The sequence below is a fragment of the Aotus nancymaae genome, unplaced genomic scaffold (genome assembly GCF_030222135.1).
Source record: "Aotus nancymaae isolate 86718 unplaced genomic scaffold, 86718_ANA_hifiasm-v0.15.2.pri h1tg000016l, whole genome shotgun sequence".
Lineage (NCBI taxonomy): Eukaryota > Metazoa > Chordata > Mammalia > Primates > Aotidae > Aotus > Aotus nancymaae.
The window spans coordinates 13,080,084-13,093,692 of NW_026988428.1; the positions used below are offsets into that span (position 1 = coordinate 13,080,084).

The 13,609-nt window shown below is 34.3% G+C and overlaps 1 protein-coding gene across 1 annotated transcript; it reads left to right on the top strand.

Annotated features, from left to right (window-relative positions):
* The first annotated feature begins 415 nt into the window (after positions 1-415).
* LOC135275238 (uncharacterized protein C12orf50 homolog) lies at positions 416-13,279 on the top strand. The gene is made up of 9 exons (XM_064376676.1): positions 416-569; positions 1,578-1,655; positions 1,738-1,851; positions 3,777-3,887; positions 7,863-7,979; positions 9,413-9,514; positions 9,762-9,965; positions 11,795-11,887; positions 13,224-13,279. Exons 1-9 carry the CDS (start codon positions 416-418, stop codon positions 13,277-13,279), a joined length of 1,029 nt encoding a protein of 342 aa, XP_064232746.1.
* Positions 13,280-13,609: the final 330 nt, after the last annotated feature.

The window sequence follows — 13,609 nt, forward strand, 5'->3', positions numbered from 1 at the left end:
TTGGGATTTTGATAAGGGTTGTATTGAACCCATAGATTAATTTGGAAAATATTGCCATACCAACAGCAAATCAATCCATACACAAGGATATTTTTCCATTTCAACATTTCTGGAACTTCCTTCAACAACATTTTTTTCTTCTTTCAACGATCTTTTCAGAATATAAATTTTGCACATCTTAAAATTAATTCCTAAATATTTTTTCTCTTTGATGCTATTGTAAGTGGGATTATTTTTCATTTCATTTTCAGTTTGTTCATTGCTAATGCGTAGAAACACAATCTATTATTGCATTATTATTATACATGTTGTAAAATAATATATGGTTAATTAGGAGGGCAATGATTGATTATCGAATATACTTATCATCACATTTATCTTTAATGGACTAAAATGTTGCATTTTCTCTGCAGATATGACACTACAGAAAGAAAGTCTGGAAGGAATTCCACTCCAGACCCAGAATCAGAAACCTTTGAAACCTCAGGACAATATATCACGACCCATCCACGGTCTTTTAGTTTTAAAAACCAATTTTGAGGAAGAAGAGGAAATAGATAAACAAAATGGTTAGTAGACCTTTTCTCAGGTTTATAATGCGCATTCAGAAACCTCACGACATTTTCTACATATATGTTTAACTATAGAGGTTTATGATGAAATATATAAGGCAGATTTTGCTGAGAACATTACGTGAATTGTATTAAACAAATTTAATTCGTTATGTTCTAATTTGTTCTATGTCTAGCATATTTATGATCATTTGGATTGGAAATTTTTTGTTGTGTGATGGTTGGGAGACATATCTGATGCTTAAATATATACAGGTGTTTATATTAGTATATAGAGAGATACTAATAAGTTCCATTTTTTATATAAATTGTTTCTAAAACACATTGATGCACATGTTTCTATTTATATACATATGTATTAATAATATATTAGCTTCACATTTAATCCTTGAGTTACAGAGGTCTATGTAATAGTTAATAATCTATAAAGCACTGTCATCTGCATTATTCTAGGTCATCCTCACAAGAGTATGAACAGGTTTAGAACCCAGGTTTTTGCAGTTTAGTCCATCCTTTGCCTCCCATATCAACCCAGAACAGTGGTGCCAGAAAGTGTGTATATACAAGATAAACATGAAGAAAAATAAACTCTCACTCTGTCTTTGTGCTGGAATGTGTCCTTCTGTGGGCCACAGGCCACCATAGTTTCTGTGCTTAGGAATACACAGAGCTACTTATTACTGTTTCTGTGTGCTGCAGCTCCATGTCTCTCATGCCTACATCAACCTCCAAATAAACATACATCATCTCAACATTGAGTCTATACATTCAGCATCTCATTTCAAAGTACATATGACATAGTCCTTTCTTTTCTCTTGACTAACTCTCTTTAATACTTAAAATGTAGCAACTTGAAACTATTACTAGTATGTAAAATTATTGACTTTAAACATATAAAAACATAATCTATCCATGAAAACAGTATTTGGGGTTTTTCTTTCTAGTTTATAAATTTTCACATTATTTGGCTTTGGGAAAATTTAACTAGAAAAATGTATCCTATAGATGCTTCTAGTTTATGGACAAGGACTCCTGAAGAAATTGAAGAAATAAGAGCAATTGAGGAGATTTGTCGTAAATCTGGTAAGAAATCAAACATTTTTTGTATTTTATAATACTTGATGTGATCAATATACTAACTATTACTTTTCTTATGGTCGATTAGGAGAAGACTATGGATTTCATACTCCTCCAGGTATTTCATCCTCGAAAAGTGTGGCCCGTAGAGCAGAGAAAGAGTCAGAAAAGACGTTGGAAAGTGGCAGTGAATTGCAAAAAGGTAAGAAATGAAAAGGCAGCATTCATAGTAATATATAAGAGATACTTGGTGTGATAGACTGAATTATTTAGTATGATGTACAGAAGAATAAAGTGATAAATAATACATTGTAATTGAGAGCTAGAAAAAAGTGTTTGTATTGGATGACCCAAAGCTGGTATTAATGGGGTTATGTTATCCTAGAGAAATGACAGAATGAATAGACTTCATAACACACAATGACACTACACACTCCATGGGGTAATCCTGTAAATAATTTGCTTTTACCATTTTGTTTGTCTTTGAGATAAATCACCCCTGTGAAAGAGGTCTAGATTTTTCTTTCTGAATAGAAAAGTAAGCCTAGCCCAAGAAGAAGAGATCACAGAATGACGCTAGCGGCAGGACAAAGATTATTTGGTCATTGAATGAGAGTCTTCTGTGGACAAGACTATTTCAGGGTCTGTGCTGGAGGACAAATCAAAGGCTCTGTGTTTTATGGCGCTTACTTTTGGAGAATCTGATTTATTGTGGGTCAACATTCACAAGATGCTGTGCAAGTCTGTTTGTAGCGAACTATTCAAACGTGTGGCGGTAGGTGGCAGCAACACACCATCAGATGGAGAAGAGTCTGCAAGACTTGGGAGCCATATAGGGAAGGACAGATTGCAAGGCTGCACTACTCAGAGGAGAAAAAACAGAAGGAAATAAAAACAAAAGAAAAAAATAAGTTAACAATGAACATTAAAGATGGCATATTGGCCGGGCGCAGTGGCTCAAGCCTGTAATCCCAGTACTTTGGGAGGCCAGGGGGGTGGACCACGAGGTCAAGAGATCAAGACCATCCTGGTCAACATGGTGAAACCCCGTCTCTACTAAAAATACAAAAAATTAGCTGGGCATAGTGGCGCGTGCCTGTAATCCCAGCTACTCAGGAGGCTGAGGCAGGAGAATTGCCTGAACCCAGGAGGCGGAGGTTGCGGTGAGCTGAGATCCCGCCATTGCACTCCAGCTTGGGTAACAAGAGCGAAACTCTGTCTCAAAAAAAAAAAAAAAAAAAAAAAAAGATGGCATATTATGAAGACTATTGTATGTAGTTTTGCTTTGTATTATGCTTTCAAGGCTTTTATTTTTAAATAGCTTCAGTTAATTCCTATATAGCCTTCACCTAGATTTCCTTCAAATGTTAGCATTTTACCATATTTCAATTTTCACTCTCTCTAAATATACAATTATAATTTTCGGAGCTCTTTAAGAGAATAAGTTATAGAAATGATATCGCTTTGCTTTTACATAACTGTAGTATAAATATAAAAATCAGAAAATTACCAATGATAACTATCATTTACAACCTTCTTTTCCCATAAATTTTACCAATTATACCATTAATGTTCTTTATAGTAAAATTAATTTTTTCCCCTGGTCTAGGATTCAATCCATAATCACACATTGCATTAGGTTGTCATGTCTCTTTTATTCTGCTTTTGTTTATTTTAGAAGAAAATTATCTAGAAGTGCATGAGGAAAGCCGAGAGTGTTATTTAATTATCAGTGCAATTAGCATTTTGTAGTGTTAATACATTTTATCTGATTGTTCATGGTGAACAGATAAAATCAAAAGCAATATTACAAAATTCAGTATATGAGAAACATATCCATATGTTTAGTGTTGACTAAATACATACAATAGTGTTAGATAGCATAAATTTTTAAATTGCCTTTGAATTAATAATCCAAATAGGAGAATATACTCGTTTACTTCTTTGTTGACAATTACAGAATTTAAAACTCATATATTTATTAATTTATTGTTTATTAGATCACTGTTCAAACAATACTCGCATTAACTTGAAAACTTTTTTACTTTCATCATGAATTCTACCATAGATTTCTTATTTAAGCATCTAATAATTTCTGGAGTGACTTTTTCTTCTTCTTATTTCTAGGAGATAGTCTTACAGTTCCGAAAAAATTTAACCAATATGAAAGACAAGGTGAAATAAAAGCATCATTGCATAGGAAACCAGGGACTGACATTGCTGCTTCTGAAAATGGAGGTGAGTTAATTTATTACTGATTGACTGAATCTATCACCACATAACAAATGTCTGAATTTTATCTTTTACAACTAATTTTTCTTTTTTTGACCATGTCATGTTTAACACAGGGAGTTGGAGGTACGTTACAAAATCAGATGCTTTCAGAGACTAAAATGTCTACCAAATACCTTGCGCGAATTTGTGTTCAGTGTGTAAGACATTCCATTTTCCATATTTTAATGAGAAACCTGATGTGTGTGTGTGCCTGTGTGTGTGTGTGTGTGTGTACGCTCAACTCCAGACTGTAATGAATTTAGGTGTCATGTATGTGCTGTAATATAATGTAACAGAGCTGTAAATGAAAGAGGCACTTAATAAGTCATTTGAGTAAGTCTGCTTTAAAGCAGCTGTGTTCAAATATATATCATGTGTGCCAACACATCACATTCTAACTGTGTATTATAGCTTAAATATTTTGGAACTGCTTTTTAGCATAAACATGTTGGAAAATCAATCCTTTGACTGAAAATTCCAGGCATTCGTTTTAAAAATATATAGAGAGTGTGTGGGGAGATTGAAAGGTGTGGCTGGTGGGAACAATGTGCATGAAGATCAGGAAGGGAGTTGAGAGCAGGTGTCAGTAAGGACCAGTATATCTTAGGCATATTGGTGATACTTTCTGCTGTCCTGGTGTCAGTCATTTTCTTCTGTGTATGCTTTTTTTCTTTTTTCTTCTGGTGCTAAAGTAATTTGATTCTTTCTTCTTATATCTGCAGCATTTTAGTCTAGCTGGCATTGTTTAGTTGCCTTGAAGTAATCAGTTTAGCTGCAAATTAGAAACACTGCTAGTTTCTCCCATCGGAGTTCCCTCTATCTATATAACCTGTATAAGTGGGATCCACTTAACCTGAGCAATTCTAATTGGACATTTTGTTGAAATATTATTAAATCCAATTGCCTTCTGGTTAATCAAAAGTTATTTTCAACCATTGATAAACTAATGATTTCATATAAAAGTAAACTTTCCTTCACATTGTGACATTAGTAATATATTCCCTACTTTGTTGGGTATTAGAAAATGTGAGAATGTCATTATACAGTCATTAGTCTATCTACCATCCTTTTGGTGTGGTTGTTCAACCAGTTTATTACTGTAATATCGTTATAAATTACTATCATAAACTGGTTGAACAACCATACCAAAAGGATGTTACAAGAATTCCATCATCTGGCATTCTAGATTCTGGCATAGTTAGGCTTATTGATTTTCCAGGCATCATACTGTTCTCTGTGTCACTAGATAAAAGAATCTTCTGGGTATATGTATATGATAGATATATCTAAACATATTCAGACCCCTGTATTCATAAGACATCTTTGAAATGAAGGTGATCAAAAATTGAAATTATAATTAATGAGTTAGTGTTCAATTTCAAGAAAAATACTTGAGGTATTGTCTTATCTTAATGTTATTTTAATGTGTTATACACTTTAAGAAAGTTCACAGATCTGGAGTGAATAGCTTGTTAAAATTTTACGTGTGTGTGTATCAATATAACCACATTTATGGTACTCCAGATGGCTCCTTCCCTCCAAGTCAGTAGTCTTCTCCCAATGGTAACCACTACTCTGCTCACTCTTACTATAGGCTAATTTTGCATTTTTTGGCATTTATATAACTGGAAATATGCAGTTTGAACTCTTTTAGTTTGGATTCTTTTACTTAATGCTCTTTTTATGAGACTGATCCATGCTGTTGATTGTAGCAGTAGCCTTTTTATATTGCTGTAAATATCTACAGACAGATAGATATATGCCACATATATACACACATATCTATATATAAGATGTATGCTATATATATGTATGTATATATGAAAACATGGGCATTTCTTCTCTGTATATAGTCTATACATATACACACAGTTGATACACACACAAGCCCACACACGATTGACTGTTGTTATTCCTGGTAGCTACGTTCTATAAAGCTGACCTGAACACTGAATTAGCAGACACTGAATCATTGCTCCTTGGGGAAATACGTACACACACACATATACATACATCGCACAGAGATTATAATCTTAAATCGTAGAAATTACTCATCCTGCTATATTCTGTTTTCTTTATTTTACAAAAGAGAAAACAAAGTTAAGAAGTGTTAAGTGACTCTCCTGAGGTTCCCGCACCGACAAGCCTCAGAACTTGGATTCAGATCCCTTTCACCTCTCCCCAGAGTCAGAGCTTCTTGCACTGTGCTGCGCTGCTCCCTCCTGTCTCCAGTCATTCTCTGGTCATCTCTGTATGAAATGAAATGAGAATGCTGAGCATTGCCATTGTTAGACCTCAGCTAGAAATGTGTGGGTCTAACAACTCAGACTTTTCACCACTCTTTATACGTTTGTAAACAAATAAACAAACAAAAAACAACACACGAAAGCACCATGAGTATCGAATACTGGGATTATGATGAACAATATTTCCAGTGTGGGACTATTGTTAACATTCTTTCTTGCACATGTCTTCTAAAGGCCATAAGCACTCCTTTTCTTTGAGATAAGCTTGCTCTGTATCCTAACCCACAATGAGAATTTTCAGTCCTTTAACTTTAGCCTTTCTGGTGGGGGGCTAGTGGCACATCTTTGTAGTTTTAATTTGTATTTCCCTGATGACTCATAATGTTGAGCAGCTTTTCATAAACTCATTGGCCATTTTGACTTTCTCTTTTGTCTGGTGCGTTTTTAAGACTCTAGTCCATCTTAAATGTTTTTTTTTTCCTTATTGATTTCTCTAGGTAAATCTGGATACTTTCTGCCAACCTACTGTCCTGTTCACTAATTCTCTTCCTCTCTGCTCTTCAATCCATATTTTAAATTCTAAATTTGTTTGACCTTTTTATTGATTTTCTACTTAAATTCTCTATCAGTTCTCTGTTTTGACAATGTGCCTGTTATTTTTTCCAACTTCTTGTTTGATAACACTGGGATATCTCTCATTTTCCTCAGGTTTTTGCTCATTTGTTCTGTCTTACTATGCCCTTCTGATATTTTATTTGCTACTGAACATTATAGATAAAAATTACATGGTGTATGAATGATGTTGTTTTTTAAGAAAGAAACTTTTCTTCTGGCATGCAGCTAGACTATCAGCTGGCCACCTTAATTCTGTGAAGGACTGGTTTTGGGCTTTACTAGGGATGATACATTATTTTTCATTTCTTTGAGGGTATAGTCCTCATTCCTAGGATATGACCCTCACCCCTACAGCATTGCTTTACTGGGTTATCAACTGAGACATGGGGTGTTCACCAAGATATCTCTACTCTGGTGAGGCTTCTGTGCCAAATTTTACCTCCCGAGCTGTATGTAGATGCTGAAATCTCTGACCAGTTTCTAACCTCCCAGATGCTGTTTTGCTTAATTCCTAGGGTTCCATTCTGTGCATGAAAAATGTGGGAGTCAGGTAATGACCTAAAGGGAGTTTTAGTTTTATGCCTATTTCAGGGGAACTTCTTTGTTGTTTTTCCTTTTTAGGAACATTTAGAACATTTTCATCATTGTGGAAAGCCCTACCAAGGAGTTCTGCTCCAAAGCATGTAACAAGAAGTTAGTTCTGCTTCAAAGCATATGACAAGTTAAAGTTGTTACATTTAAAATATGTTCAGAACCCCAACTTAAATGGGACCATTCAACATAAAAATTTAAAACCTTTTAAAAGTTTTATATGGAGATATTAAAAATATTGCCACATTTTTTAATTTACATATTGAAAATAATGGCTATAGTTTCAGAGTTTTATTTTGTTACTGATGACATTTGGAAATCCATGTGGCAACTAGGGAATGTTAATGATGCTTTCCTCACAATTAATAAACATATATATCATTTTAAAGAACTGTTCCCATCATGTAATGTTTGAATAGTGAAATACCAACTGAAAGTTTTTTTAAAACTAATATTGACGTTTTATGTTCTTAATTTCCTTTAAAAGATAACAAGGACAGTCCTCATCTAAAGCATTCCCTAACTACCCGACAAGTACTTACAACGCATGTATTAAATGCTACTGAGAATATCAGTATGAAGTGCAGAGAGGATCCCTCTTCAAGTAAGACATTAGCTCTATCACTTTTTGGCCTTAGATATATTTGTCTTGCCATGGATTTGTATTGGTTATTTAAAACAGAATTTTTAAAAAGAAGGGAAAAAAAGGTTTCAAAATTATTCAGAACTAAGAATTAAAGACACGATATCCTCTACTAACTGACAATGAACTGTGATGTAGGTCCTAGTGCATTATATGCTTTCCCACTAGTTTAAATTTGGGTCTTAAAATTAATAATATACTACCTTTTTGGAAGATTCACTAGCATAACATTTTAAATTTCACCCATAGTGGAATAATGCATTGACAGCTTTTTATGACATTTTGGATTATTTTTTATTAGTTTGGCTTCTCCTTGACATTCAGCTCAATGAACTACTTCTCTTGATACAGTGAAGACTTGTGAATCTTCCTGATCCCTTCCCTTCTTTCTTTTGTTCCTTATTTTATGTATTGAACCCCTAAAATATTCTTGGATCGCAGCCTGACACTGATAGGAATAATTGTGATTTGCCTCCAAGAAGCCCAGTTTAGTAGCTCTTGTTAAAAATATGGATTCCAAATCATTGGACTGGCAGCTTGGGAGTAGGGCAGGGCCATGATGTTTGAGGAAGGGACAGTGAATCAGATCTTTATTGAGGGCTTAAAGCTTAAACTGAGAGAGCACAGAAAGATGTATTAGTCTACTGTAGAAAACTAGTATAATCTACACTGCACATTTGGTGATCAGTTTCTCTGTGCAGTGGTCACTTGTGATTTTTCAGAAGCCCCGCACAGTGAAGTGACAGAATGCCCCCTCTACAAAATTGTTTAAAAATTCTCTGGAGATATGTACCATAGAAATTCCTGAAAAACTGAGAATATCTATAAAATTTTGGATGTGAAAATATGCAAATAAAAAGTGAAAATTTAATATTCTTAGAACTTACAAATTCTGATTACTTAGTCTTGACCAAACTCTCTGTACACCCAACTTAAGACCTTAAAAGAATAAGGTAAAATTCACTGAAAGTATTTCATGTTAATCCAACTTCTTAAGAAGTAGTAGTTTTGGCTAAAAAGTACAAAAAGATTCATGTTGAAAGTAATGATTCTAAAACTACTTAATAATAGCATTATAATGATATTTATAATTATATTTTGAATGCAATTTTATGTTCCTTTAAAAGAATCCACACATTCGTTTGGAGAAAAGTATTTTTCTTTGAGGAAAGCTACTTATTGAAGGTTATCTCATCAATCTACTTCCAAGATAGATTTTTTTGGCACTTAAAAATAAATCACCTTTTTTTCTAAAAAGTAAAGTATTAGGGTAGTCCATTTATTTTTTACTCTTGCTTGACATGTGAATGCACAGATATGTAATTATCACCCACAGTAATTTCAAAGATAAAAGCATCTCTTAAAAAAACTGTAAAATTTGTATCTTTTCTAAGTGAACGATGTCCAGCCGAGGAACCCTCATTTTAAAGGTGTGAAAAAAACAAAATGGATTTATGACGAACCAAAGAACTTTCCTGGCTCTGGAATGCAGAGAGGTAAAGTGTCCATACATTTGATATTTCTAAATTGTAATTTTAAAAGGGAGTAAATATCAAATATCTTCTACCTGAAAAACAAATTAGTGTCATGTGACATAGATGTTACTTTAGGTGTCAACTCAACTCTAAACTTCATTATTTTGGCTTCCATTATGCCATCAAGCACCTACAGTGCAATATATTATTTATGGGTGTGAAACCAGCCTGTGTTTTATTCCTCACTCCCTCCTGCCTTTCTTTACAGCAGCACAGACCCCAGGTCCCCAAAATAAAATGAGTTACTATCGCAATAATAAAAATCGAAATACTGAGAACGCATCTTATGTTCACGTTGAAAGAGATGCCGTCAGGAGTGTCTCGTTGAATGCACCTCCCCGCAGCAGGCCCACACAGGGGTCCTACAATGAAGTCCATGTTAACAAGGAACCCAAACCCAACGTCAGTCCAGGTGAGAGGTCCTTTCTTGATGTGGTTTACTTTTGTCTGTGGTTGGCATTCCCATGGAATTTTCTGATGGCTTGGCTAATCTTCACTGCTACCTACTCCCCTCTTCTTTTTCCTGGCCATCACCACCATAGAAACTAGTGAGAAGATTTCTTCCACGTGCACTCCTGCACGTGATTTAAGGGATGTGGAAGAAAACTCACGTTGTGAGTGCAATGACTTCACATTGCACCTCCCTAGAGGGTTTTTCTTCTTCTTTTATCAGAGCACTGTACTTTGTTCCCCCTGGACAGCTTCATGCCACTCTGGAGGATTGTTTTTAAATGGCTGACATTTTCTTGTTCCATTAACTACATTGTTCAGTTATCACTGTCAGACTAGTGCCTTGCCATTTCTGTAGGCCTTCATGATTATTTTCTGAAAGGGTTAGTTTGGGGATTAACTGCCATATTTTTGACAACCTCTCATCCCTCTCACCATGTATAGATTGCTTCTAAGTCATTTCATCATGTAATAGGCAGAGTCATAGTATATGTCTGGAAGTACAAGGCTACCAGGGAGAAGAGAACCAAATCTCTTTTTCTTCCTGTTTCTCAGATGGATTTTGCTCTTTTGAAGTTGAGTTTCATTTCTTTCAACTTAACAAACTGCTGCTCAATTCTGTATGATTTCATGTTTGTATTTTTCCTTGTTCATGGTCTGATTAGTGGAGTTCTGAATATTTTCTACTTTCGGAAGCATAAGACTATATCTTTCTTAGTTTCTTTTATAATTTAAGAAATATATACACCGACCATGTACCCACAAACAAAATGTTTATATACACCTACTATGTACCCACACAAAATGTTTATATACACTTACTACGTACCCATAAACATTTTGTGTTTGTGGGTACGTAGTAGGTGTATATAAACATGTTGTTTATGGGTACATAGTAGGTGTTTCTTATACAATTTAAATAGACATTTGCATTATTTGAGTTATTTTTCTCTTTTCTTTAGAACGATATAGGAATGTGTATATGTAAATCAGGATATTCTTAGGTGAAACTGGCTTTTAATTTTATTTATTATTATTTTATTTATTGTTATTATTGTTTAACTGCAAGTGGATGGCTGTGAAGAATACAATGAGTACTAGAACAGTTGTCAATGTCTAGATTTGTATGAAGGTGCCAGAGTTTATACTCTGTATTTCTTTTGCACCATTAGCGCAAATGTCAACACAAGAGAAAAGCAAATTATTGGTATTGTGGATCATGTTTGAGAATACAGCTGCATAGTAATATTTGAAAACACAAATATAACATTGTTAGATAGTATTAGAAATGTAGCTATGTCAGAGAAAAATAAGTATTGAAGGACCAGGTCAGGATATAAATGCTTTGGCTGTCTGGGATAGTGAGTTCACTACTTCATCATGCTACTTAGTGCAACCATGGAAGTCACTTCATGGAAGGACACAGGACTTGGCCTGTACCTCAGAGTTTCACAGTTTTTAAATAAAAGCTCTAACAGACACTAGCAGAACGTATGTAAAACTATGATTAAGTCATGCAGTGAAAATTTTGATTACGTTTAGATATCATACTCTCCTGTATCTTACCTTTATTTGAAGCACTGAACAGCCAATTAATAATCTGTAACCATGTTCACTTATAACTTAAATTGTCTTAATAAACTCACTTGTATCCCTGATGCCTTAGCTTTGAAATGGTAAAATAAATTCCTTAGAGAATAGCTTCACCCCGAGATGTTTATAACTTTGAAACACCCTTGGAATATGATTTTAAAGTTCTAAAATATTTAATCCTGGATTTTTTTCCCTCAGACAAACATGTATCAACATCATATAATGGTTCAGCCTGGCCAAAACGAATTCCTTCTTCAAAAACATATTCAAAAAGTGAGAAGATATATCCAGGTAACTATTTATAAGTGGTTTTAATGTATTATGCAATTCTGAAAATGAGTAAGTTTTTAAGTGCAAGGAATATTTTAGAAAACATGAAGATAAATAAAAATGTCAAGATATATATGCACATTTAATTACTTGGAGTTTAGTAGTTATCATGTCTACTAGTAATTTAATTCGACTGTTTTGCTGTGTTCCTCTTTGCCTATTTTTACGTTGTTACCAGAAAAGGTTTTTATACAGTTCTCTCCTGGGCAACAAACAGTAATTGCAGCAAGTATGTAATATGTTAGATGAATTTTTGGCTGTGCTACAAAGCAAATACATTAAACTGTGTCTTAACACAAGACATTAAGGCTCTGCTATATCTACCATAGACAAATTGGCTGGTACAGGCTGACAGGACATCCAAGATATTTTCTTTACATGTTTCTAAACCATGGAATTTTAAAAGACAACATAATCCCTCTGGTTATTATCTCTAAGTTTAAAAGCCAACAGCTACTAAACCAATTGAGAATGCTAAGAAAACATAATTTTGTTTATATTTACCATAAGAATTCCCTAGACATTTTCTGAGTACAATCCATGCTTTCTTTGCAAGCCTGGTAAGCACTTCTTCTTTCTCCTATGGTATACATTAGAGGTTAGTGTACTCTCTTAGACAAACTGTTTTTTATTTGTTCTTAAATTTGCTGAAGAAAATTTTGTTCCAAACACAGTAGCTAGCTTGAACATGGAAATTGCTCATCTTTTCTTGGCTAGTTGCCATTTTATTCTGTAGTGAACAATTGAATGGAATCATTTGATAATTATTTATTCTCAGTCAGTGTCCAGTGATGCCTTTGACAACTGATTTGGCCACTTTAAACGAAACTTTGGTCAGCTTTCTTTAGAATGTCTAGCCTATGTATTTATGACCTGCCTTTTATCTGAAGTCTTGAAAAGCCACTTGCTAATAAATTGTTTTTAAATAGCTTAATAAATATTTTACTTGAATATTTGAGTCAGTACACACAGGCTAATTTGCGTGTGTGTATATTTCAGAAAAGAAGAAGACAATTTATAATGGTTATAAGGGTAAAAGTTCTTCAACTTAGTTCTTTCCTCTCTGGGGAAGAAAGAGAGGACTTAAGGAAATGCCACAGCACACCGAATGGTAGCCCCTGGGATAATTTGTGTTGGTTGGGAGATTCTTTATCCTGACTACATACTGCATCCATTCTCATCCAAGGACCAACGAGTATCCAAACCTACAAAAAAATAAAAGCAGGAACTCAAATATTCGTTCTTCAGGCTTAACATTTGTTAGTCATGTTTAAGACCTCCACAACTTGCTTTATAGGACCGTGTAAACTTGCAGTTTCATTACGGCTTTTAAAAAACGAAGTGGAGTTATAAGAAATCAGAAAATCACATACCCAGTGTTAGGGCTAGAATAATCTGTTAAGCGTGCTCCATATGGCAGTGCTATACTGAGCACTTTTCATGCCTAATTTTATTTAATCATCATAAAAACTGGCCAAATAGGTATAGTCTCCTGGCTTAACAGATAAAGAAAATGAGGTGTAGAGGCCAAATATCTTAGGCAATATAAAACTTCTCATAAGTGGCAGTTTCTGACTTTAAACATAGTTCTGTGTGACTCTAAAAGCGTCTCACAAAAAAATTAGACATGACATTTAAAGTATACTCCAGTGCTTTTTGTCATTTGAATGACCATGCATCAGA

Coding starts and splice junctions, on each gene's coding strand:
- LOC135275238 (XM_064376676.1), top strand. CDS start 416: ATGACACTACAGAAAGAAAGTCTGGAAGGAATTCCACTCCAGACCCAG. Junction 1,656..1,737: donor GGAGATTTGTCGTAAATCTG/GTAAGAAATCAA, acceptor ATGGTCGATTAG/GAGAAGACTATGGATTTCAT. Junction 11,888..13,223: donor AAGTGAGAAGATATATCCAG/GTAACTATTTAT, acceptor CTTGCTTTATAG/GACCGTGTAAACTTGCAGTT.